This window comes from Dendropsophus ebraccatus, unplaced genomic scaffold (assembly GCF_027789765.1).
Source record: "Dendropsophus ebraccatus isolate aDenEbr1 unplaced genomic scaffold, aDenEbr1.pat pat_scaffold_1591_ctg1, whole genome shotgun sequence".
In the NCBI taxonomy this organism is placed as follows: domain Eukaryota; kingdom Metazoa; phylum Chordata; class Amphibia; order Anura; family Hylidae; genus Dendropsophus; species Dendropsophus ebraccatus.
The window spans coordinates 1-27935 of record NW_027209014.1 but is presented as its reverse complement, the minus strand read 5'-3'; the positions used below and the strand labels follow the sequence as shown (position 1 = coordinate 27935).

Sequence of the window (27935 nt, the reverse complement as noted above, 5' to 3'; positions counted from 1 at the left end):
ATCGTTTTAATCGTAACGACTTGAGGAACATGCATAACAAGTCAGTTTTACCCAGGGCGAATGGCGTAAAAACACAATCCCCCCAAATAAAAGAAATGCGTTTTTTTTTTTTTCAACTTCACCACACTGAATTTGTTTCTGGTTTTGCAGTGTACTTTATGCAAAAATTCAGCCTGTCATTGCAAAGTACAATTAGTGACGAAAAAAAAAAAAGGGGCTCATGTGGGTTTCTAGGTGGAAAAATGCAAGTGCTATGGCCTTTTAAACACTAGGAGGAAAAAACGAAAATGCAAAAACGAAAAGTGGCCCCGTCCTTAAAGGGTTAAGTAATCGGAGACAGCTGTCAAAGTTGACAGCTGCATCCGATCTTTACTGCAGCCGATCAGTGGTGGTATAGTGGGGAGATCGCTCCAGCGATCTCCGTGTCTTTTACCTGCCGGGGTCCACTCCAAGGTGGCGCTGACCCCGGCTCTGCACTTGGTTGTTTTCGGCTGCAGCAGCCGAAAGCAATCAAGTGCCTATCTAATCGATCTATGCTGTATAACTATATACAGCATAGATCATTTAGAGTTTTGAGTGCATATACTAGAAGTCCCCTAGGGGGCTTCTAGTATAGGTGTTAAAAAAAAGTGTTGTTGTTAATAAAAAGACCCCTCCCCTAATAAAAGTTTGAATCACCCCCCTTTCCCCATGTTATAAATAAAAATAAACAAACATGTTTGCTATCGCCGCGTCTGTAATCGCCCGAACTATCACATTCCTTATCTCGTACGGTAAATGGCGTAAGCGCAAAAAAATCCCAAAGTGCAAAATTGCGCATTTTTGGTCGCATCAAATCCAGAAAAAATGTAATAAAAAGCGATCAAAAAAAGTTGTATATGCGCAAGGTACCGATAGAAAGTAAACATCATGGTGCAAAAAATGACACCTGACACAGCCCCATAGACCAAAGGATAAAAGAGTTATAAGCCTGGGAATGGAGCGATTTTAAGGAACATATATTTGTTAACGATGGTTTGAATTTTTTACCAGCCATCAGATACAATAAGTTATACATGTTATATATCGTTTTAATCGTAACGACTTGAGGAACATGCATAACAAGTCAGTTTTACCCCAGGGCGAATGGCGTAAAAACAAAAACCCTCTTAATAAAAAAAATGTGTTTTTTTGTTCAACTTCAACACACATTGAATTTTTGGCTTGTTTCGCAGTGTTCTTTATGCAAAAATTCAGCCTGTCATTGCAAAGTACAATTAGTGATGCAAAAAATAAAACAGTAATTCCTGTGTATCCCAGGCCATCTGAGCGCTCACAGAGAGAAGGCAGTCATGTGATTGACTAAACACATGAATTCCGGCCAGTACAGATAATCACGGCTCAATGTACCTGTTTTTTACAAGCAGCACAAGTCAGAAAATCTGCCTTCAGGAGACTGGACCTGGATTTCTGGAAAGTTCAGCTTTGTTTTACAGCAGGATGACAACAAAAATAATGACTGTATATTGCAAACTTGCTTATATCACATCTACTGTTGATTTAGATTTTGAAAGTTATAACGACAGTGACACTTTAAGGGCGAAACAAGTAAGGACATGTTTATTATTTGGTGCTTTGGTGGAGATCTGCTAGGTAACATTATATTTTCACATGTTGAGAAGTAAACTCATAGGTGTATGCCATTTTATCATGATAGCCTATATGTACCTATATCTATCACAGCATGTTATTGTTATTTACGTGTAAATAATATATAACAGGGGTACTCAACAACTTTTAGTGAAGGTCCACTTACCGGGGTCTATTGTCAGGTGAAGGTCCGAGCTGAACATCAGTAGGAAACGTGTTTTGTTACTTTGTCACAAACGTTCAACTATTTATATACAGAATTGCTGCTTATTAGCGGGAAAATTGCATTTTTTCTCTCTCACCAGGCCTTTGATATAAGGTACAAAGGGAGTGACTGCCCTGGTAGTATATAGCCCCCCTGTTGCTCCCCAGTAGTGTATAGCCCCCCCTGTGCGCTCTCCTTCAGTAGTATATAGCCCCCTGTTGCTCCCCCAGTAGTATATAGCCCCCCTGTGCGCTCTCCCCCTGTAGTATATAGCCCCCTGTGAGCTCCCCCCAGTAGTATATAGCCTCCCCGTGCGCTCTCCCCCTGTAGAATATAGCCCCCTGTGAGCTCCCCCCAGTAGTATATAGCCCCCCTGTGCGCTCTCCCCCTGTAGTATATAGCCCCCCTGTGCGCTGTCCCCCAGTAGTATATAGCCCCCTGTGAGGTCCCCCCTGTAGTATATAGCCCCCTGTGCTCTCCCCCTGTAGTATATAGCCCCCTGTGAGCTCCCCCCAGTAGTATATAGCCCCTGTGAGCTCCCCCCAAGTAGTATATAGCCCCCTTGTGAGCTCCCCCCTGTAGTATATAGCCCCCTGTGAGCTCCCCCTGTAGTATATAGCCCCCCCATGCGCTGTCCCCCTGTTAGTATATAGCCCCCTGTGAGCTCCCCCCAGTAGTATATAGCGCCCCTGTGCTCTCCCCCCAGTAGTATATAGCCCCCCTTGTGCTTTCCCCCTGTAGTATATAGCCCCTGTGAGGTCCCCCCTGTAGTATATAACCCCCTGTGCGCTCCCCCCAGTAGTATATAGCCCCCTCAGTAGTATATAACCCCCTGTGAGGTCCCCCCTGTAGTATATAGCCCCCTGTGCACTCCCCCCAGTAGTATATAGCCCCCTCAGTAGTATATAGCCCCCTGTGAGGTCCCCCCTGTAGTATATAGCCCCCTGTGCGCTCCCCCCAGTAGTATATAGCCCCCTCAGTAGTATATAGCCCCCTGTGAGGTCCCCCCTGTAGTATATAGCCCCCCTGTGCGCTCCCCCCAGTAGTATATAGCCCCCTCAGTAGTATATAGCCCCCTGTGAGGTCCCCCCCTGTAGTATATAGTCCACCTGTGCACTCTCCCCTTGTAGATGCCCCCCAGACAGAAAAAAAAAATAACAAAAACAACTCACCTAGCACCTCGTTCCCCGCTGCGGCTGTCTTCTTCTCTTCCCGTCGGTCCGGCCCCCGGCTGATACGTGCTCTCTGGGGATGTCCCGGGGATTCCCCAGCAGAGCGCGCATCAGTGACCTCAGCGTACGCCGCCGGCCAGCACTTCCGGGAAGGACAGGCCGGCAGCGTACACTGAGGTCTGTGGTGCGCGCTCTGCTGGGAATCCCCGGGACATCCCCAGAGAGCGCGTATCAGCCGGGGGCCGGACCGACACTGCCCCCAGCCCCACAGGCGTACTGACATCTAAGGACAGTACGCCTATGGGGCGGGAGGCAGTGCGGTGGGGAGCGGGACCTCCTAACCGCCCCGGGACGGACCGGATCCGGGGCGGTTAGGAGGTCTGACCAGGGGTCCGGACAGCTGGCCTCCGCGGTCCGGGTTCGGACCGCGGTCCGCCAGTTGAGGACCCCTGATATATAACTTAGGGGCAACGGCTTGACCCCTCAAAGTAAGTGAGCACTGATCTGCTAGATTAGCACTTGCTTACTGAGCCCATACATGGTTCGATTATTGAGCAGCAAGGTCTATGCAGCCCTTAAGTCTATACTAAATACTTAATTTTAGTTAAAAAAAAAAAAAAAACACAGTAAATTTATACTTATTCTTCCCCGTTGTCCTGCAGCCTTTTCCTGTGTTCACTGCTTACACTGACACTTCTGGCACAGTCTCTTCAGTGACAGGCTGCTCAGTCAATCACTGGCCTAGACTGGACAGCGCAGCGGTAAGTGATTGGCCGAGCGGCCTGTCCCTAAACAAAACCAGGCCAGAAGCGTCAGCCGGGAACATTAGGAAAGGCTGCAGTACAACGGGGGGAGAACAGGAAAGTATCTTATTTTTACACTGTCATCAGCCGTCGCCAGCGCACCACTAGATGTAACAATGCGAAGCTGGCGGGTTAAAACGACAAACAGCGGATCATTTTCTTTATTACACAGAACGACAATCTGACGAATCTGCCTGATTCAACAGATTACTGCTTCATGTAAATAGGGCTCTTAGGGACTCAAATGTACCTCGTCATTTCAGTCTTTGTATTTTATTTTTGCTGCTAATATCTATTGTTATAAAACAAAGAAACTGTTTTAATAAAATCTTTCAGGGGGGAGGGAGTGGGATGGACAAAATTTTCCAGACAGTACAGGTCCATCCTGAAACGGCTCATAATATAAACTGCATTCAACGTAACAAAAAAATGTAATTAAAATAGTAGACCGAGTACTCCTTTTAATTTTAACCAAAAAGATTTTATATTGAATTTGTGTGTTGGACACTTACCAATGGCCCCCTGTTCTTTGGCGGTGAGCGCATCCCAGGTGGGGTACAGGTGGCGGAAGATGCTTGTCCACGCGTCCTCTCTTGCCTGCCGGTCACTGTACCCCTCTGACGCGGCATCCCAAAGCTCAGGATGGGTTTCCACCTGCATTAGAAAATTAAGGAAAGGTAAAAAAAACAACACAAATCACTAAATGCAGAGCACACAAGAACACCAGAAATATCCAAATAAAAAAATTCAAGTTAAAATAAAAAATGAGAAAACATTATTACAGAAATAAACATAACATATGGAAACAAAAACATGACAATTAATACTTAACACAGATCTTTACAATGGAGTTACTCACTTGTTGAATGAGGTGCTTCACATTTATGGACATCCTTTGGTGGGATGGCAGTTTCACATTAGAGTTCTGAAGCTCCCAGTCCTGTTCCCTGAAGCATTCAGTCATAAAATGCTGCCGAATTGCTTCCTGTTGTTAATTTGCATGTTTGACAGTGTGAGAAACGTATATAAAACTGCATGTAAAACCGCATGTCAACACGCACATGGGTCTGCGTTCTCTTTTCCTCGTCCTAACGGAGTCAATATTGTAGTATTTGGCTCCAGCATTACTGTACAATTAAAATACAGCCACAGCGAACTCCAGTTTGAACGGGGCTTTAAGCATGTCCCGTATATTTTCAGCAATTAGAAACAAATTTCATAATGACAGACATACAGTTTTTGCCAAGACCACTTATTAACAGTCCAAATGGTTAAATTCTCAGTGAGTCTATGGCCATCTTAAAGGTTGAAAAAATTCTGGTAATTTGAATTATCCCATTGGGAAAAGGGATATGCACTTCAGATTTACAAATAATTGACGCACAAGTAAAGAATATTTTATGTTTAAAGGGAATGTATTATATATTTACATTTTATTTGCTTGAATTAAGTCAGTAGAATTTTTTTTTTAAATGTTAGTTTTTTTTAACGTCATTAGGGGTGGTCATTCTGGAGACATAAGCTTCCTGTATTGTCTGTATGAGACTACTTTAAGGCAGTTGAAATGACGGGATCTAATTGACAGAAATGTTAAGACTATCGGTCTCCAGGAGTAAGGTCCCTCCTCTAAAAGACAAGGGAGTGGCAAAAATAATATATACAAAGAAATTTAAAAATTTTATTTAAAAAAAAAAAAGAAAAGAAAATGAAATGTTTATAATAAAAACCTGCATCCAATAATATGCCATTTTCTGATACATTTCCTTTAAATTGGTAGTCACTTTTAGTCAGGACTATATCCCCTCCTGTAATATGATTATGTAGCTAAGATCTTCTGATATTCTGCGATCCATTCACACGTTTTGTTTTTTTATGCAATTTGATCTTGTGAAATTGAAGCGTAATTCCTCAGTAAGCGCTTTAAGTGCCAACCACTGCAGATTGTTAATAAGTTTTAACTTTTTTTTATATAAAAGGGAATGTGTTTTTTAAAAATAAAAACAAACAAAAAAACACATCAAATAAAATACAAATGCATGCCAAGTGTAACATTTACCAAACAACGCACGGACATAGATTAAAAGAAAGACATGACCTTTCTTACCTGGTTCAACATAACATCGTATACCTCTTCACCTTCGCTGTATACGTGAGCCTGAAACAAAAAGAAAAAAAAAAGTTGGGCTTTTGTTGACACTTGAGTATTTTATTTTTTTTTTTAATTTTTTTATTCCCCCCCCCCCCCTAACAATTCTTAGTCTCAGGAAAATAAAAACACATTAAAGGGGTTGTCCAGCAAAAACCTTTTTCTTTCAAATGAACTGGTGTCAGAAAGTTATATAGATTTGTAATTTATTTCTATTAAAAAATCTCCAGTCTTCCCATACTTATTAGCTGCTGTATGTCATGCAGGAAATGTTTATTTTCAGTCTGACAGAGTGCTCTCTGCTGCCACCTCTGGCCGATACAGGAACTGTCCAGAGCAGGAGAGGTTTTCTATGGGGATTCATCTAAAACCCGAGAGAGTTCCTGTCTCGGCCAGAGATGTCAGCAGAGAGTACTGAGTCAGACTGAAAATAAAAAAACATTTCCTGCATGACATTTAGTAACTAATAAGTATAGGGAGACTGGAGATTTTCTTTAATAGAAGTAAATTACAAATCTATATAACTTTCTGATATCAGTTGATTTAAAAAAAAAAAAAAAAAAAAAAATAATTTCACAGGACAACCCCTTTAAGTGTTACCTCTCCTCGTGCCCCATGGCACCTCTCTTAGGTCCAGCTGACAGACGGCAACCTCATGCAGCTCCTTCAGCTTCAACGCCATGTACCAAAACTAGCCATTCATGTGACTGGGGTGGGACACAGCCTCAGTCTAACTTGCTGAGCTGGCATCGAACAAACCTGGCCCGTGACATTGCAGCCAGAGAAGTTGGGTGGTCTGACTGTACCCAAATCCCAGCCAAAACTTACAGTTGGCGGCCTTCAGTGGGACTTGCGGAGTGGTGCTACGGACGGCACCGGGACAGGTAAAGAATATTTTGTTTATCAAGTTCCTGCACCCCTCTGTGCTTTTTTTTTTTTTTTTTAACTTTTCTGACTTTCTTTAAAGGGAATCTGACAGCTGCCACTCATGTTCTACAGCTGACACAGATAACCGTTACAACAATGCAACATGGTACCTTTCATATATCTGTCTTTACTGCCACAATGTGGAAAAATACTTTTATTCTCCAGTGAAAAGTGCCTAGGAGACTTTCCCAATCTCCTGACCTTCTGCAAGTGGAATGCCTCCCAACTCCCCCTAACGTATCTGACCTTGCTTGACTGTCAGTCAGTTTCAAGCTGAGCTCCAAGCAATGGTAAGGTTGCATTCACAAGTCTGTAAATTTTGCAGACCTTATGGACAGTGAAGGCTAGTATAGAGAGTTTCCCCACCCGGCATGACGTATCAATATCATGCCGGCATCGGAGCAAATGTCTGACTCTCCATGGCACTTCAGTGACAGAGCTGCGCAGCTGCTTCGCTACATTGCTGCAAAGATTCAAACAGTAGTATTGATACATCATGCCAGGCGGGGAAACAATTCATTACAGGCCTTCACGGTCCGTAAGGTCTGCAAAATTGCGGACGTGTGAATGGAGCCTTGTGGACGGAAAGCGTCACAAGCCTCAGATGATCAGAAGCTTGTGAAAGCCTCTGACAGTTTCATTGAAAAATAAAGGGATTTTTCTACAATCTGGAAGTACAATTGGATATATGAAAGATACCACGTCTACTTAAACTAACAGCTCTCCTTGATCTAAACAGTGTCCGCAGTTTGGAACGCGAATTACACCTCACAGACTTTCCCACTATGGAAATTTACCATGTGACAAAACACAAGCAAAAAAAAAACGCCAAGAAAGCATACATTTCTATAATTCTTCCTTTATAATTGTATGTCTAGAATACAAGTGACAACATCAGAACCTCTCTCCCTCCCTCTGTTAGCCACTTAGGTCCTGCAGCTGCATCCAAATGGTCAGGATTGGTGGTTCCTCCATTTCAGGTGTCATTAATACATAAAATGACAAATCTGAATAATAATAATAATAATACTAATATTAATATTACTAATATTAATAATACTATTAATAATACTAATACTATTAATAATACTAATACTATTAATAATACTAATACTACTACTACTAATAATAAATAAAAATATGTAGCTTCAGCCTAAAAGGCCACAGGAGAATAAGTTTGTTACAGTTTCTCTAGATTACAGTAGTACCCCACATGTGGTCATAAACTACCACGGCAACGTTAAAGGAAGATGTGCCATTTTGCAGGAATAGTTTTTTGGCAACATTTTCAGTGCCCCCCCCCCATGGTGCCAGTACAGTGAAAAACCCCAAAAAAGGGACCACCCCTCAAAGTAGGGCATTCCTCTCCCACAAGTGTTTCAGGTAAGTTTTTAGCATTGGGCAATAAAACATTTTTTTCAGTAAAATAAAGTTTTGCCTTTAATTTTCATAACAGGAGAGAGTTCATTACGGCTAAAAAACCATGCAACTTAGTTTTGTTCAAAATTTTCACAATGATTACAGGAGCATATGTACACTAACATTTATATACTGCTGTTTGGGCACATAGGGCTCAGGTGGGAAGGAGCACAATTATTTTGTGCAGATTTAGCTAGAATGGTTCTAGGGTGCTGACCTTAAGGTACCAGTACAGTGGGAAGTGCTGACAAGTGGCCCAATTTTGTAATCTACACCCCCAAGGAATTCATTAGAAGTATAGTGAGCATGTTGACCCCACAACCCAATGGTATTTTCCACAACTTAATGCAAATCAGTAGCAAAAGGGAGAATGTTCCCACAGGTATGCCAGTACTCAGTCCGCCATATGTTGCACCCCACTTAAATATATGCCTATTAGGAAAATGTATCAGGGAGCAGTTTATGGTAAGACAGTTCTCGGTGATGTAAACTTGGGCAAACTTTGCACTGAAACATCAATCTTTTGGCTGGATTCCAAAGCCTAATTTTGCCGTTCTGGGTGCACCAGAGCATAAGAATACAACTGATCATGGGAACCCAACTGCTAGAACCCTACCATTACAGTAATGAGTCTTCTGAATGCCCCAGTAGGAGTGAATCGGTCACTGATGTTGTGTATGCACACTACTGCTACATTCAAATTTTAGGGAGAGCTAAACAAAAAAGTAATTATCAAATTGTCATTTTTTTTTTATTTTTTACAAGATGTCCATCAGTGTGCGTCATAAATGACATGCTATATTTATTCTGCAGGTCATTATGATTACTTTGATACCAAATTTATATTAGTTTTATGTTTTTATTGGTACATGCTTCTATGGTTCCACTTTTTTGTATGCAAGGTAACCAAAACCAGCAATATTGTTTTTTCTTTTAATGGTGTTCACCGTTCAAGTTTAATAGTACAGGTTTTTACAAATGTGTTGAAACCAAATTATGTTCCTTAAAAAAAAAAAAAAAAAAAAAACCACTTTCTGAGAAAAAAGGCTTTAAACTAGAAGTCCCACAGAGATTAAAATCAGCAGGCAGGTGGGGGTGAAAATAATAAACATCTAAACTCACCATTGCACCGCTCCAGGGTCCAGATGCCGGCTGCAGCAACGTCAGAGCACGACTGAGCAGTTGCTCGCTCAGCCAGCCAGTCAGTGACTGCAGCGGTGTCCTGCCCCAGTCACAGATTGGCTGAGGGGGTCCTGAGGTTGCAGCTAGCAGAGCTGCAGGACCCGAAGTGGTGCTACGAGGAGGGGTAAGTTGAGGTTTATTTTCACCTCCCGATTGCCTCCACTGATCATTTTTATTTTTGGGCGGTGGAAGAGGATACATTTTTCACTGATAAACAAATGAAAAACTTACATTAAATTGCACTATTGATTTATAAAATAGTTGTTGGATAATGGTTGGATACCCCAAAGTGAATCCTAATTGAGAAACCAGAAAACCTTAAGACTTGAAGTCTGCTATACTATTCACCTATAACAGCCTACTCAAAAATCAGATCACACAAGATGATACTTACTTAAATCTGCTAATATTTCATGTGTTTGACACTGCTAACACCTTAAAACGCTTATTCCCCGCTCCTTATGCCAGTTACCCTTTTACTAGGCATCGGGGCGGTCGTTTCCTGTGAACTAGCTCTCTGGGCTTGATCACCAGTGCAGGACCGCAGCTGTCACAGAGGGACTGTCCATATATTTCCCTGAGCTTCCATGTCTTCACTGGGCCGGACATACGCAGTACAGGAAAGAGCAGTGGGGATTGGACACTAAATGTTCTGCTCATGTCCAGCCCAGTGAAGACATTGGAGCTCAGAGAAATATACCGGACGGCCCCTCAGTGATGCTGCAGGTCCTTGCACTGTGACAATGCCCAGAGAGGCGTGATTACAAACTATCCTACACACAGACGCGACTTGTTCAGAGGAAAAAGACCACACCGATGCCTAGTTAAGGGTAAATAGGACAGCATGCGCAGGAAATACAAGAATGTTATCATGGGTTAGCAGGTTGTGTCAAACACAAAATATTTGTTAAGACAAATTGAATTGAGCATTATAAAGCACTATTTTAATATGCTATGTGTGAAAATACTATTTGAAGAGAACTAATAGCATATCTGTTGAGCATACAAAATCCTGCCCGAGATCCTCAGCAGATTTGCTACCTATTGAATTCAACAGGTAGCAAAACTTGCAATTATTGGTCTTGTAGGTTGCAAAGTCATCTTAAGGGTTTTAATTTTTTGCAAATACCTTTGGGTGTCGGCTCACCAGTTTATGTCCGGGACCAAGTTCATGAATCAGGCGGTGCAGGGATCCTGAGTAGCCAACCCACTTGTAGCAAGATTTCAAGGAAGGAAGGAAGGCAGGCATGGATCCAGCACATCCAAGGAGGTAAAGAACTGTTAAACGTGAAACTTTAATTTATATTCAGAGACCAACTCCGGGGAACACTCCAGTAGCAGTGTTCCCCCAAGTGGGTGTCGCTTTTAATTTAAATATGAATTAACGTGTCACGATTAACAGTTCTTTACCTCCTTGGATGTGCTGGATCCATGCCTGCCTTCCTTAAAATTTTAATTTTATGGACTGACATCTGAATCAGCTTACTGAGGTACCAGGTTATACTATGGATCAGGAGCAGCGCACTCACCTTACAAAGTCTAAGAAGTGTTGATGCATAGCATAATCACTTAACTCCTCAGGCTATGCAGCTAGCAGCACTGCATCATTGGTTACTATACACAAGTACTGAACAGGGTTTTTCACATAAGAGCAAGCATCTAGTGAACTGGGCCCATGGCTATAGAGCCCCAGCTTAAGCTGAGCAGGAGGCAGTCTGCCAGAGAGGAGATAAGTGGCAAAGCTGTACAATGAAGGGGTTAAGTGGGGTAGCACAAAATAGCCACTTATCCTCTTTGGAGCCAGAAAGCAAACTGTGCTCTCTGCATCTCGCTGCTTACTGTAGAAGCAGAACACCTACAGAATGGGTGTTCTGCTCCTCTGTGTGTCCTGGTATCCCCAGTTGCACTGCAGCCTATAGTGACCACCCAGTTACCTTCTAAAAGAGAGTAGGTGTCCTTTTCCATATGCAGCCTAGTAATACCATGAAGGAAAGGGACACTTAGGGTACTATTACACGGCCAGATAATAACTGTAAAGGAGCGCCGATCTGCTAGATTGGCACTCATTTACTGGGCCTATTACACGGTCCGATAACACTGGCCAACAGTGAAAATGTTTCTGAAATGAAAATAGCTGGTTTGTAATAATTTTAGCATCCTAAAAAAGAATATGTTACTTAAAAGTCATTTTTAGCTCTCGTTTCTGAGATACAGGTCATTTATGATTATGCAGGAATTATCAGGGAAATTTAAAATTTTCACCAAATGTGTATTGGTAAACCTGATTACAGACCTGTTGAACCAATGTCAGCCATTTTATTCATTGTGTCTGCATAGTTTGTACTATAAACAATAAAAACAATAAACAAAGAAAGCGTTCTCGTGAATAGGTCTTGTCTGAACTGTTGTGTGCAATTACTGTATTGTGTTCTTGCTATTTTGTGCTATTTTAAACATTCACTGTGAAATATTTCAAGTTTGAACATGACATTTGTGTGCAATTTATACTCTTGTAATAAAAAAAATGTATAGTATGGTACCGTGTTAGCCAGAAAAATCCATATCGTGATACCTTTATTGGCCAACAAAAAATAGTTAGAGCTGTGAGCTTTCGGGATTCACAAGATCCCTTTGTCAGACAAGTTCACAAATGAATGACTTACAGAAACAGCACAACATTTTAGGTATGTTATAAGCAACAAGGGAGAGACATCTGTGAATGGGGGGGGGGGGGGGGGGTTATACATCACATAGATAAGCCAGGGCAATAAAAAGGACTTGTTGTAAATTAAAGCTTATTTGGAAGTCCAAGATTGTTGTTCGGTTCAGTCTTATCTGTGGAGTGTGCCAGGTTTAGTCCATGTGTTAGTCCAGGTGCCAGGTTTAGTCCATGTGTTAATGACTGGAATGTTTTTATCAATTTGAATTTTATTTTTATTGTATGTCTATGTAAGTTCATTCTAGTTTGTAGTTTCTGTTTTGTTTCCCCAATGTAAATCCCTGTGGGGCATCGTGTACACTTTATCATGTAGACCACATTGGAGGATGTACATGAGAAAGCATTGGTGATTGTGTAGTCTCGCTGTGTGTTGGGGATGCGGATTGTGTTTGTTTGCAATATGTGGGGACATGTGCTGCATTTTCTGTTGTTGCAAGGGAAGGTGCCAGTCTCTGTTGTTGATGTCAGAGCGCTTTTTACAAAGCGGTTTCTTAAATGTTTGTTTGAATGAAAGAAGAGGTAATATTGGTTGTAGTTCAGCAGCAACCTTTTTTTTAGGATCTTCATAGATTTCTGCTGAACTACAACCAATATTCCAGAGGGACAACAGACTGAAAGAGATTTTCCCAGAATTACCTCTTTCATTCAAACAACCCCCGAATTTAAGAAACCTCCTTGTAAAAAGCGCTCTGACATCAACAACAGAGACTGGCACCTTCCCTTGCAACAACAGAAAATCCAGCACATGTCCCCACATATTGCAAACAAACACAATCCGCATCCCCAACACAAAGCGGGACTACACAATCACCAATGCTTTCTTATGTCCATCCTCCAATGTGGTCTACATGATAAAGTGTACACGATGCCCCACAGGGATTTACATTGGGGAAACAAAACAGAAACTACAAACTAGAATGAACTTACATAGACATACAATAAAAAGAAGTCTCAACACCCCTGTAGGCCAACATTTTTCAGGACTGGACCATAGAATAACAGATTTAAGGGTTATGGTCCTCAAAGGTCACTTCCAGAGTGACAGAGAAAGGAAAGTGTGGGAATTCAAATTGATAAAAACAGTCCAGTCATTAACACATGGATTAAACCTGGCACCTGGATTTATGACCCACTACATGGACACACTCCACAGATAAGACTTAACTGACCAACAATCTTGGACTTCCAAATAAGCTTCAATTTACAACAAGTCCTTTTTATTGCCCTGGCTTATCTATGTGATGTATATACCCCCCCCCCCCCATCACAGAGGGTATCTCCCTTCTTGCTTGTAACATCCCTAAAATGTTGTACCGTTCTGTAAGTCATTCATTGTGAACTTGTCTGATGAAGGGATCTTGTGAATCCCGAAAGCTCACAGCTCTAACTATTTTTGTTGGCCAATAAAGGTATCACTCCTAAAATACTTTGATTTCAAGTATTTACCACGATATAATCTTGTAATGAACGCTTCTCGCTACCTACAGCACATACTTCCATGGCGTGTATCTAAAAAACGAGAGCTAATTAAACAATTCTGTGGTATATTTGAGTTTCTTGACCCAAAATTAGTAATATTTGCATATTTTCATCAAAAGAAACATAAAAAAAGTTGTTTTTTGTTGGCCTGTGTAATCAGTTAACAAGGGCTGCATGGTCTATCTTCAAGAATGCTGAGAAAGGGTTCTTGAATAGACTGTGCCTGAAACCCAGTGGCTCTACGTAATAGCGACCAAGACTACAGTTTTAGGTTAAAGGGGTTGTCCAGCGAAAAAAAAATTTCTTTCAAATCAACTGGTTTCAGAAAGTTAAACAGATTTGTAATTTACTTCTATTTAAAAATCTCAAGTCTTTCCATACTTATTAGCTACTATATATCCTGCATGAAGTGTTGTTTGTTTACATTCAGAAACAGTGCTCTCTACTGACATCTCTGGCGGAGTCAGGAACTGTCCAGAGCAGCAGCAAGTCCCCATAGAAAACCTCTCCTGCTCAGGACAGTTCCTGACTCCGCCAGAGATGTCAGCAGAGAGCACTGTTTCTGAATGTAAACAAACAACACTTCCTGCAGGATATATAGTAGTTTATAAGTATGGGAAGACTTGAGATTTTTAAATAGAAGTAAATTACAAATCTATTTAACTTTCTGATACCAGTTGATTTGAAAGAAAACATTTTTTCGCTGGACAACCCCTTTAAGTAGTCTTACAGATATAGAGTAAATAGGCTGGAGATACAGAAAGATCTGAAAGCACAATTAAGGTCCAAGGGTAGGGGGGAGTGGGTGAATAAGAAGCTCACTAATTCTAGGTCTACTTCTCTCCACTGTGCTAATAAACTTAGGGCCCTATTACACAGGACTATTATTGCGCAAAAAAATCCTTAAATTGTTTGAATTTAAGCAATAATTATTGTGTGTGTATGGAGGCAAGAGTCGACAAATTGTGTGTGTGTCAATCGCATCTTTTAACCGGACACTAAAATTATTAAATCGTTCACTAATCCTTTGCTAATCCTCTGTATATGTACACATTGTTTGTTCTTTGGCTGGGATCAGACGGAGTAAACGATTCTGTGTTTTGGATTTCAGGTCGTTCCCAAAAATGCTCATTTGTCATTGTTAATACACTAATACAACTGCCAGCTGATCTGATCTGCTCGTCTCTTGTTACAGGTATGTGCCCACTACAAACCCCAGCATCCCCTCAGTAATTGTGTCTTTGTACTTTCATTGGTATGTGTCCACTACAAACCCCAGCATCCCCTCAGTAATTGTGTCTTTGTACTTTCATTGGTATGTGTATTATTGTTTTACCTTAGCATGGCACCGTCTTTACTTTCCCCACTGATTAGTTTCTCCCCTTTGCTCTGCCCCCCCACCCTTTTTCACACCTGAGCTCTGATCAAATCTGATTCAACTTCCTGGACCTAGTAGTATAAATTTAGAGACAAGGTCTCATTTTAGACCTTGGTCTCATTTTTGCACATCTTAAAGTGCAATCTTTAAGTGCTAAATTCAGAATTAGGCCAGAATTGGATCAAAATTGATCAGAGAAGGACTGCTGAAAATACACTCTTTTGTAAGTTACATCTGATCACCATGAAATACTTCATTAACTTCCTAACTCTCCTTGTCTGCACCTCCTGTGTTCTCTGTCTGTCCTACCCACCCTCTATCCACACTATAAATTACATCCACATCAGCCCCTCTCTCCTCTCCTCCCCTATGCATTGCTCCCATACCCTGTACACTCTCACTCACCTCCCTACAACTCCTTCCACTGTTCAGCACAGAAGTCGCTCTCACAAGTCTTTTACCTTCTGCTTAACCACCTGCTGTCTCTTTCTACCCTCCTGCTTCTGGCTGCTGGTGACATCTCTCCTAATCCTGGTCCTCCTTCCTTTAATGCTAATCCTTCTCTTTCACTTCCATCCAAAACTGTTTTAAGCTCACTGAGAACCACTGGCTGCCGTCCTCACCTTTCCTCGGTCTCTCCAGCATCCTTCACCTGCGCCCTCTTGAACTCTCGCTCAGTGTGTAACAAACTCACTGAGATTCATGATCTCTTCATTAACAAATCCTCACTGAAACCTGCTGCAACCATCGGACACTGCTTCCCCTGCTGCTCTATCCTATGGTGGTTTTCATCTCTCCCACACTCCCAGACCTGAGGGTAGGCATGGTGGAGGAGTTTGGGTCCTTCTCTCCCACAGTGCACCTTCCAGGTAATCTCACCTGAGCCCTCACTCTCATTCCCCTCCTTCGAGGTTCACACCCTCAGACTCTTCCGCCCACTCCCCCTTAGAGTAGCTGTCATCTACCGTCCCCCTGGCTCTCCTCGACAATTCCTTGACCACTTTGCCACCTGGCTCCCTCATTTCTTATGTACAGAAGTCCCCACACTTATTCTGGGTGACTTCAACATCCCTATTGATACTCCCATCTCCCTGCTGCCTCTCAGCTTCTCTCTCTAACCTCCTCCTTTGGCCTCTCACAACTAACCAACTCTCCCACACACAATGGTGGGAATTCCCTGGATCTGATCTTCTTCTGCACTGGTTCTGTTTCTAACTTTTCTAACGATCCATCTGAGCTATCAGACCACAACCTTCTCTCTTTCTCCATTACCAACATCTGCCCCACTCCTGACACTCCTACCCCATACATATACAGAAATCTATGTGGTATTAACACTCCTCAACTCAGACTCCCTTCAATCCTCACTGTCCCCAATCTCATCCCTCACCTGCCCAAACACAGCCACACAACACTACCACAACACCCTTAAAACTACCCTAGACTCTGTAGCTCGCCCTACTCTCCGCACACCCCGCCACAGATGCCGGCAGCCCTGGCACACCCCGGAAACTCGCTTTCTTCGGCGGTGCTCCAGGACGGCCGAACGTCTGTGGAGGAAATAGAGAACCTCTGCTGATTTCATTCATTACAAATTCACCCTCAAATCTTATTACTCTGCCCTCCACCTTGCCAAACAGGCTTACTTTACCTCTCTCATCTCTTCCCTCTCCAACAATCCAAAACACCTCTTCAACACCCATTACTGACCTCTGCGCTGAAGACCTGGCCTCCTTCTTTAAAACCAAAATTGACACTCTCCGCTCCGACATCACCTCCCAGCCCCAAAGTCCCACAGCTCCTATTACTTCTCCCATAGGTTCCCCTTCCCTCTCCCCTTCGCTCTCAGCCTTTGACCCAGTGACAGAGGAAGAAGTCTCCAAGCTCCTCTCCTCCTCTCGTCCTACTACCTGCCCTAGTGACCCTATTCCCTCGCACCTCCTCCAGTCCCTCTCTCCTGCTGTCACTGCTCACCTCACCAAAATATTCAACCTTTCCCTCTCCTCTGGTATCTTTCCCTCCTCATTCAAACACTCTATTATAACCCCACTGCTGGAAAAACCTTCTTTAGATCCATCCTGTGCAGCCAACTATCGGCCTGTCTCCAATCTCCCCTTCATCTCTAAGCTCCTGGAACGTCTTGTCTACTCTCGCCTAACCCGCTATCTTTCTGATAACTCTCTTCTTGACCCTCTACAGTCCGGCTTCTGATCCCTTCACTCCACTGAAACTGCTCTCACCAAAGTGTCAAATGACCTCCTGAAGGCCAAGTCACAAGGAAACTACTCCTTGCTGATTCTCCTGGATCTCTCAGCAGCGTTTGACACTGTGGACCACCAGCTTCTCCTCTCCATGCTCAGCTCTCTTGGCCTCAAGGACTCTGCTCTCTCTTGGTTCTCTTCCTACCTCTCTGACCGCTCCTTCAGTGTATCCTTCTCGGGCTCTACTTCCAGTCCCCTACCTCTTACTGTTGGGGTTCCCCAGGGGTCAGTCCTGGGTCCCCTCCTCTTCTCCCTCTATACAGCCCCCATCGGACAGACCATCAGCAGGTTTGGTTTCCAATACCATCTCTATGCTGATGACACCCAGTTATACACTTCTTCCCGTGACGTCTCCCCTGCCTTCCTGCAAAATACTAGTGACTGCCTATCCGCTCTCTCTAACACTATGACCTCTCTGTTTCTCAAACTTAATCTCTCTAAAACTGAACTTCTTGTATTTCCTCCCTCTAACAAACCTAAACCCGACATCTCCCTCTCAGTCTGTGGTACTAGCATCACTCCTGTGCATCAGGCTCGATGTCTGGGGGTTTTGTTGGACTCCAATCTATCCTTTACTCCCTATATCCAAGCTCTTACACGCTCCTGTCATCTCCATCTCAAAAACATATCCAGAATCCGCCCATTCCTCACCACTGACACTGCTCAGACTCTGACTGTCGCCCTGATCCACTCCCGTCTTGACTACTGTAACTCCCTACTAATCGGTCTTCCTCTGTCTAAGCTCTCCCCTCTCCAGTCTATCCTGAACGCAGCAGCCAGACTCATCTTCCTCTCCAGCCGCTATACCGATGTCTCTCCTCTGTGCCAGTCACTGCACTGGTTACCCATCAAATCCAGAATCCACTTCAAGCTCCTCACCCTCACCCATAAAGCTCTCCACAACTCTGCCCCTCCATACATCTCCTCCCTCATCTCCACCCATCATCCTTCCCGTGCTCTGCGCTCTGCAAATGATCTAACCTTAACATCTTCCATAATCAGAACCTCTCATTCCCGCCTCCAAGACTTCTCTCGTGCTGCACCAATTTTCTGGAATGCCCTACCCAAACACATCAGACTCATACCCAATACCCACAGTTTCAAGCGTGCCCTGAAGACCCATCTCTTCAGGCTCGCTTATAACGTTCCCTAAACTGTTTTCCCCCTTCTGTTTCCCTTGCTCTATTTCTCTGACTGTTCCTGCACTTTATATGTTTACCTGCATCAGACATTGGCGTTGTTTACTGGCTCATCCTGTAATTCTAATTATGTACAATGACTGGATTATGGACAATAAGCACTTATGCCTGGTGTCTATGAAAAATTAGTCTGTAAGCTCCAACGAGCAGTCTCGTCTATACTCTGTATTTTGTATTTTTTGTTATTTTTATTAACTATGTACTTATTTATTCCAATTTAACTGCGTATTATGTACCTCTGTACTGTATGCATAGAAAAAAAAGCGCTGCGGAATCTGTTGGCGCTAAACAAATAAATTTATTATTATTATTATTGTTAAAATCAGTAAAAATAAAAAAATTGTACCTAATAGGACCCTTAGAAACTCAACTGTTCATGATCCAGCCATGGGACTGAAGAGGATACATGGTTCTGCCGAGTCTGCTATAGTAAGAATGTTGTCCACGCAAGGAACTACTGCTCTTAAAGGGAACCAATCACACTAAAATTGGCCATAAAGCTAAGGAAAGGTGCTGGTACATCAGCCAGCACGCTTCCTAAACATCCCCCTGTACCCTCCGTCCCATGTACATACAGCCCGCAAAGTTAGTTTAATAGTTTCCCGTGCTACTATGTAAATTACCATGCAAGAAGTCACGGTGGGCGGGTGGCTGGTCAAGTAGTCACGGTGGGCGGGGGCTTCTTCAAGCAGTCACTGGGTCCTGGGCCGGCTCCGGCGCTGTAATCACGCCCCCCTTGGAGCTTCTTATCCGGCTGCACTGCGCATGCGCAGTATAGTAAAGACATCGGCGTGGCCGATGTGCAATGCCAGCCCCCCCCAGTGACGCCACAAGGCGCCGCTTTCCAACACGCCCAGAGGGGCGTGATTACAGTGCCGGAGCCGACCCAGGACCCAGTGACTACTTGAGGAAGCCCCCGCCCACCGTGACTTCTTGACCAGCCACCCGCCCACCGTGACTTCTTGCATGGTAATTTACATAGAGTGCGGGAGACTATTAAACTAACTTTGCGGGCTGTATGTACATGGGACGGAGGGTACAGGGGATGTTTAGGAAGCTGCTGGCTGATGGTACCAGCACCTTTCCTTAGCTTTATGGCCAATTTTAGTGTGATTGGTTCCCTTTAATCTTTTTATTTTTTTTTTTTTTTATTAGTGCATCAGAACAGCAGCGTACACCACAACAATAGTAAATGTATGGCATAAAAAATGTCAAGGAACACTTAAAGTTATGCTGATATGTGTGACAGGTTATATTATCAAATGTCCAAACTCTATAAAAATAAAAAGATAATGTAACAATTGAAAAAGGACAAATGTCGGAGAAAAAAAAATAAAAAAAAATCAATCATATGAGTAGTTGAAGGTACAATAGTACCTCGGTTTAAGAGTAACTTGGATTGAGAGCATTTTGCAAGAGCAGCTCAGTTTTTCAAAATTGTGACTTGGTTTAAGAGCTCCCTGTACTGGGTCGGAGGGGAGTGGAGGAGGGGGTATCGACTTGCATAGTGTGGTCTACAGCCCTGTACTCTGACCCAGGAAGTCTCCCTCATCTTCCAAATCATAGCAAATTCACTTCAGGCTGGGGCTTGCATCAGGGGACAGGACTGTGGCGGGAATATCTCCATAGCTGTAACCCCTCTCTCCCCGGACAGAGTGTGCTGCTATACTGTGCCCACATCTGCCCTGCTCATTACTTCATGCTCCCTGCAGTCTCTGTGAGCCCTTGTGTTTTCCATCCTCTCCATTACTGTACAGTAACTTGACATATTTAGCTGTTTCTAAGTTTCTAAATGTATGTTTTTTATTTGTTTTACATGTTATTCAGAATAAATTATATTTGGGGTGTGGAACTAACTGTCTGCATTTCTATGATTTCTTATGGGAAAATTAGGTTTTGTTTAAGAGTGAATTTGGATTACAAGCACGGTCCCGGAACGAATTATGCGCGTAATCCAAGGCAGCACAGTAATGTCAATTATCAGAGGAATAGAAAGAAAAGGGAGGCAGATGCAAAGATGAGGTTAATTTAGTAGAGGCAGCTCATGGGAGTTACCTATAAAGAGTATAAAGGGGCTTATGGAGGGCGTCCATGGTAATAAGCGTTTTAAGCATGGTATCATAGCAATTGTAATATTTTTAAAAAAAAAAAAAAGTTTTAATTTTTTTTAAAAGCCATAAAATAAAAGTTTACCCTAGGGCGAACGGTGTAAACACAACCCCCCCACCCCAAAAAAATAAAAAATAACTAAAAAGTTATTTCATTTCAATTTTAGCACACTTTTTTCTGATTTCGCAGTGTACTTTAAGCAAAAATTAAGCCTGTAATCGCAAAGTACAATTAGTGGCACAAAAAAATAAGGGCTCATGTGGGTCTCTAGGTGAAAAAAATGCAAGTGCTATGGCCTTTTAAGCACTAGGAGAAAAAAGCGAAAGCGCAAAAATGCGGTAATCCAACTCTACATAGGTGTTGAGCAGGCATGTTATTCTTGATTATGTTGGCAGGGCCGTGTTGGCCTCAGCTATGTCATGAATAAAGGTCTATATTGTATGTCATTGATAGAATATTTTTTATAATACAAAATACATCACTATTGTGTACACTGTCAGACTGACAGCAGCAGCAGCAGCATACATTACATGCAGGTCTTCTCCGCGCTGTCTTCATCCCCGGGTCCTGCGCGCTCTATCTTTTGAATGGCCGGTCAGCTGACGGAGCGTTCAGCCAATCACAGGCCGGGACCGCCGCGGCCTGTGATTGGCTGAGTGTGGCCTGTCAGCTGACCGGCCATTCAGAAGATAGAGCGCGCGGGGACCCTGGGATGAAGACAGCGCGGAGAAGACCTGCAGGTAATGTATGCTGCTGCAAGGACATTGGTAATGATGTCTTTGCAGCCCTCACTCAACGATCTTCGGGCCGTGGAATAGGCCCAGTAAACGAGCGACGATCTAGCAGATCGCCAGCTCCTTTACTTAGTTGATCGGAGCCCTCCTCGGCCCGTGGAATAGGACCCTAAGGGTCCATTTACACAGAAGCTCTAATGAGCTCTGATAGACTTGAATTGCCGCAGCTAAGTAATCGGGTGTGTCACACAAAAGCAAAAACCAAGCCAGTTCACACCAGGCTACTGCACATTCCTGACATTTTACAAGAAAAGAAGAAGTACAGCCCTATTCACACATCTGTAATATACAGTCCCGTACAGTACGGACCTCCCGCCATTATGATGCCTGAGAGCTCCAAAACAATTTAAGGCTATGTTCACACGCTGTGACGCTACCGGCCGTAGGGTTCTGATGCGATGTGTATACGCTCCGGCCGGGATCCCATAGATCAATAGGCAGTGTTCACAGGCGCATTAACCCCCTTAACGACCGCGGGCATAAGTGTACGCCCCCAAAACCCGTGCCTTAACGCAAACGGGCATACATTTACATGCTGGAGAGGATGAGTGCAGAGGGATACTCAGTGCATCTCCAGTGCCCTGTGTCCCTCAGTGTCCCCCTGCCATCATGCAACAACGGACGTACTTTTATGTAGTGTGAACTTAGCCTAATTCTTTATGCTACTGTACTGACACAGCCACATTTAAACTGTTCCAGTAGGACAGGCTCCCGACTCCCAGCTAGATCCCCTTATACAGACCTCATCTGGCCAAGTCCCGCTCCCGGGACGGAGATATCCTGGTCAGAAGCCGGCGTGCACGCTGTGGAGATAGGTCCGGCGTCCATAGAATGGAGCTGGACTCATCTCTGCAGCGTGTGCACGGCTCCATTCATTCTCTATGGAGTCCGGACCTATCTCCACAACACGTGATTGCTTCTGACCGGGATATCTCCGTCCCAGGACCGTGACTCTGCTAGATGAGGTCTGTATAAGGGGATCTAGCTGGGGGTCGGGAGTCCTCTTTAAGTAGAAGCATGGAAGGGTGATTTCCTCATCTCAAATAATGTTTGAAAACAAAAGCCAACAGTGGTAGTGGGTACAACCCCAACAAAAAATGTCAATGCCTCAATAACTTGTCATGTGCCCTCAAGCATCAATTACAGCCTGACGACACTGTATGCTATTCACAAAGTCAATTTATTGTCTGCTGGGACATGGCATATTCCTTTCTTCTTGAAGCACGGCCCTCAGGTCATTGAGGTTCTGGGGTAGAGAATTACGAGCCTCTACAAAGTGACTCCATAGGTTTTCTATGGGATTTAGATTTGGAGAATGTGCAAGTCATTCCATTTGAGATATTAGTCTCCAGCAGCCAATGCTGCCTCACATAGTGGTGGTGTTACAGTGGGAGCAAGTGTGTTTAGTCAATCGAGAACTGCCCTACACTTTGTGAATGGTACAGTAACAAGTCTATACTACTTGAATATCATCAATAATCCAATCATTGTGCCTCCCCATGAACACAGGCCTAATTTCATCTTTATGAAACCTGTCACAAAGGACCCTGGACCCGATCAGCATGCAATCAATTTGCCGCTGGAAGTTCAGGTATCCACACCACACCGCAACCCTGATTGTATCAGAATGTGGGTCATGCACAGTTGCATGTTGATTGGGTCCGGTGTACTTTGTGCCAGGTAAGCTTCAGGATAAATCAGACAGCGTACCTTTCCAAGCTTGCTTGAGCATTCTGGATCCACAGGGGCCTTACCCTTTAAGACAAGGGTTCTAATGTGTTCTGTATTTAAAAAAAAAAAAAAAAAAGTTTGGATTAAAGGCCTTTAAATATAAATTGCTGAGTAGATGATAAAAACAAATAAAAGACATGAAGTAAATGATTACCTTTGCTGTCCTCAGATTCACTGTCTCCACTTTCAATACTCCTGTTTCCTCTAAGTCGTTTTGCAGAAGGTCCATTACTAATACTGTCATCTTCATCATCGGCTAGGACATCTAAAGCAAACTGCAGAAACATTTCATTTAATACAGAAGAAATAAATATCACAAAAGTTGCTTCACTCTTAAGTATTTGTATTACTCATTTGTGACAGTTTTCCTACAACTATATACCTTAGAAAAAAGTTCTCTTGACAGCTAAGGCTGAAATCACATCTGTATCCAAGATTTTGCTCAGAGCATCCATTGCTTGATATCTCATATTTAAAGTCACAAATTTAAAAATCTCAAACTGAAAAAATCTCAGGCAGGGGAGTGGGACATAAGAAAGCATACAGTACTTACCCATTCTCTGCGCCTCTGCAGCCCTGACATTCCGATGCCTGCAGCTGCAACATGACGTACCCCACTGATGGACTGCCCAGTCAGCCAGTCAGTGAGTGGCCTGAGCGGGCAAATCCCTCAGCCAGGCTGTGACATTGCAGCTGGAGAAGTCTGGTAAGTGACCCAGCTGCTGGCAGAGAATGACATCTGGGGGCTGACAGCAGCACATCAAGGGCACAGGGACAGGTAAGCATACTTTATTGTGTTCCTGCACCCTCCGGCCTGCTTAAGATTTTTACTTTAGTGGACTTCTCCTTTAAGGGGAAAATTCCAGGATCGCAATTTTGATGGCCTATTCTAATGATACTACCAGTATCAAACCAGTGGGGCCAAAACTTTGAGGCCCCAACAAGGTATGGATGTTGGAAAAAAACAATATTTGGTCAATTTGGTCATTGGCCATCTGAATTTCAAGCCACTTTAAAGGTTTCACCCTCAATGTTTTCATCTATGAAACCCTCTTTAAAGGCTGGGTTCAACACTACGTATATTTCAGTCAGTATTGTGGTCCTGCATATTGCAACCAAAACCAGGAGTGGATTAAAAACACAGAAAGGCTCTGTTCACACAATGTTGAAATTGAGTGGATGGCCGCCATATAACAGTAAATAACTGCCGTTATTTCAATATAACAGCCGTTGTTTTAAAACAGCAAATATTTGCCATTAAATGACGGCCATCCACTCAATTTCAACATTGTGTGAACAGAGCCTTTCTGTGTTTTTAATCCACTCCTGGTTTTGGTTGCAATAGGAGGACCACAATACTGACTGAAATATACGTAGTGTGAACCCAGCCTAAAAAGGGTGAAAAACACTGCTGCATGTAGTGATTTTTTTTTCCCCTAATAAAACAAGCAGCTCAGCAGAACCCCACAGGTTAGTCTGCCAGGTTCCATTCAAACTTGTTCTTCACGGGCAGATATAATTTCAATGTGATTGTCAAGAACGAGCAGACCATTATGGTCATCTAATCTGTATGCTTATCATTTAAAGAGAGTGTTCCCAAAATAGTAACTGGGTCTCACTACTACTAAAATTAGGTTTGTTGTTTTGAAGTTATAATAGTAAAGGGGTTATGTAACAAAAAAATAATATACATTCCCTTTAAGGGGTTATCCCAAATCTTTCACCTATATTTTTCTTCACTAAATGCATGGTATCTCGTTTTAGAGTTTCATTTTAATATGGTTTTAGTTGCCAATAAGAGATTTTAAATTTATGCTATTTTCTGTAAATAACTGTGGGGAAAGCCACCTTGCTGAGCTGCCTTTAAAGGGATACTCCAGCACTTAAAAACTTTATGATGCTGCCCTGTAAAACCTCAAAACAATCCATCTTATACCATCCACACTCCCCCCCGGTGTCCTTCAGCAATGTCTCTGAGTCTTTAAAGATGCCAAAGGAGAGGACATTAGGGGGAGTGTGAAGAGTTAAGCATAAGACCGACATACCCTCTAGATCAGTGATTTTCAACCAGTGTGCCGCGAGCGACACTGTGCCGCGGGAAAAGTTCCCCAAACTATGGTGCCCCTGTGAAACAGGAGATAACAATGGGGGAGAGAAACAGGAGAGAAGTTTGGGGAGAGAAACAGGGGGAGAAGACGCGGGGAGAGAAACAGCGGAGAGAAAAGCGGGGAGAGAAGTTTGGGTGGAGAGAAGTTGGGGAGAAAAGCAGGCGGAGGAAAAAAGCGTGGAGAAAAGCAGGGGAGAGAAGCAGGGGAGAGAAACAGCAGGAGAGAAGAGTTGGGAGAGAGGGGGAGAGGCGGGGGCGAGGGGAGAAACAGGGGAGAGAAAGCAGGGAGAGAGAAGCAGGGGAGAGAAGCAGGGGAGAGAAGCAGGGGAGAGGAGCGGGAAGGGGCAGGGGAGAGAAGCAGGGGAGAGAAGCAGGGAAGAAGAGAAGCAGGAGAGAAGCAGAGGAGAAAAGAGAGGGACGGGAGAGAAGACGGGAGAGAAGCACGGGAGAGAAGCACGGGAGAGAAGCACGGGAGAGAAGCAGGGAGAGAAGCACAGGAGAGAAGCACAGGAGAGAAGCAGGGAGAGAGAAGCAGGAGAGAGGAGAGAGAAGGAGAGAAGCACAGAAGCCAGCACAGGAGAGAGAGGAAGGGAAGCACAAAGAAGCACAGAGAGAAGCACAGGAGAGAAGCACAGGAGAGAAGCACAGGAGAGAAGCACAGGGAGAAGCACAGGAGAGAAGCACAGGAGAGAAGCACAGAGGGAGAGAAGGAAAGGAGAGAACAGAGAAGAAGCACAGGAGAGAAGCACAGGAGAGAAGCACAGGGGGGAGAAGAAAACAGGCCCAGGTTTCACACTGAGTGAGTATAAATACATTTAGAATCTATATTATTAACTATATGTATAATATGTACTGTTTTAGTGTCATTTTGTGCCATTTTGGTTGGTGGTGTGCCCCGGGATTTTTCAAGTATAAAAAGTGTGCCGCGGCTCAAAAAAAGTTGAAAATCACTGCTCTAGATCAATGGGCAGTAAAGGGGAGCTGTACCCATAACTTATTGAGAAAGACAGATGTGTTAGCTACATATTTGGACAACTTTCATTAAATTCCTGCTGGTGATGATACTGAGGAGACAGCAGAGCAGTGAGCTCTACAGAACAGGAAGTGCCAGCTTATTATAAGGCTTAAAGTGTCACTGTCGTTTAATGTTTTTGCAGAAATCAATAGTACAGGTGATTTAAAGAAATTTTGTAACTGGTTATTAGCCGAAAAATGCATTTTATCATGAAAAAGCAGTTTGAAGCTCTCCCCCTGTCTTCATGATTTTCTATGGAGAGGTGGAGGGAGATAAGGCACCAAAAGAGGGCAACAGAGTTAATTTACAGCTACTTCACCGGCTATTTCCTCTGACAGTCAGGACTGACCTCTGAATACCGGCTTTTATGCAGCTTCCGCTGTGTAATCCTTTGTTCTCTGCTGACGACTAATCTGCCTCCTCCCTCCCCCATAGAACAGACAGACTGATGTAAAAGTCGAGATTCCTGATAATGAGCAGTGAATGAGAGAGAGGAGGGAGGGGGGGGACCTGGGGAAAGTCTTTCGAATGCAGATAATGGCATATTTGCCTAATAAGCCCAATTACAAAGTTTATTTAAAAATCACCTGGACTATTGATTTCTGCAAAAACAAAACAGTGACACTAACATAAAAACTTTATATGGACAACAGGTCTTTTTCCAACTATACATTCCCTTTAATTATTCAGCAGACATACCAGATAAACAGCGCTGAATCTGTCTTTCATACTGTGTTTGGGTATTTTTCTGCACCATGCTCCAAGATCAATCGTATAATGCTTGCCACCCAGAGAAAGAGACACAATCTTGCTGTCTGTGTGCAGTGCCGTTTCCAGAAAGATGGATGTTTTAGCATCATAGGAGATCCACGATTCATCATCTGACAGCCACTGCCATACAAAAACTGTGAAGAGGGGAAAAAACCACATAAATGGGATAAGTCATAAATATTGAGCAAATAATATTGATTTGTATATGTTGCAAACATGTCTACAGATTAAAGCTTATTATGAAACTGAAAGTACTTTAATAAACTATATAATATGCTACATATTGTGTATGTATAGTTCACTGCAAACTACATACAAAATCACCAACAAAGTGGACAAGAAAAAAAAAAAAAAACTTTTGATATGTCAGTCTATGGGGCCATCTCGTCACAGGCAGGGGCACTCCACCACTGACATGTCAAAAGTTTTTTTCCCATGACAGGATGACCGGTGCACTTTGCATAAAACTGCCCAAGCAAAAAAAAAAAAAAAAAAAAAAAAAAAAAAGAGAGAAGATACATTCAGTAGTGCTACTGCTTATGTAAAAACACACAGCTTATTCTGCAACCTTTCTTAAAGGGTTACAGATCATTTAAACCTCACATTTATGACTTGTTACATTTATGATCTACTCACATGACGAAATACATAACTCTCCTAAAGCTCACAGTACAATCTATTTGTAAGCAATATTTTGAGAAAAATCGGTACTCATTACTTGTATCCATTTAAAGGGGTTATCCAGAGCTACAAAAACATGGCCACTCCCCCCCCCCCCTCTTGTCTCCAGATTGGGTAGGGTTTCAAACTCAGTTCCATTTAGGAAATGGAGCTTAATTGCAAACCACACATGAACTGGAGATGAGAGGGGAGAAGTGGCCATATTTTT

The 27935-nt window shown here is 43.1% G+C and overlaps 1 protein-coding gene across 1 annotated transcript; it reads right to left on the bottom strand.

Moving 5' to 3' along the window:
• Positions 1 to 4229: 4229 nt before the first annotated feature.
• Positions 4230 to 27180, bottom strand: LOC138775383 (uncharacterized; the record flags this gene model as incomplete). Its single annotated transcript, XM_069955927.1, has 7 exons — positions 4230 to 4463; positions 4669 to 4794; positions 5914 to 5964; positions 23133 to 23203; positions 23308 to 23428; positions 26863 to 26877; positions 26975 to 27180. Coding segments are annotated over 7 exons (809 nt in total), but the record flags the coding sequence as incomplete, so codon positions are not given.
• Between the last annotated feature and the right edge of the window lie 755 nt (positions 27181 to 27935).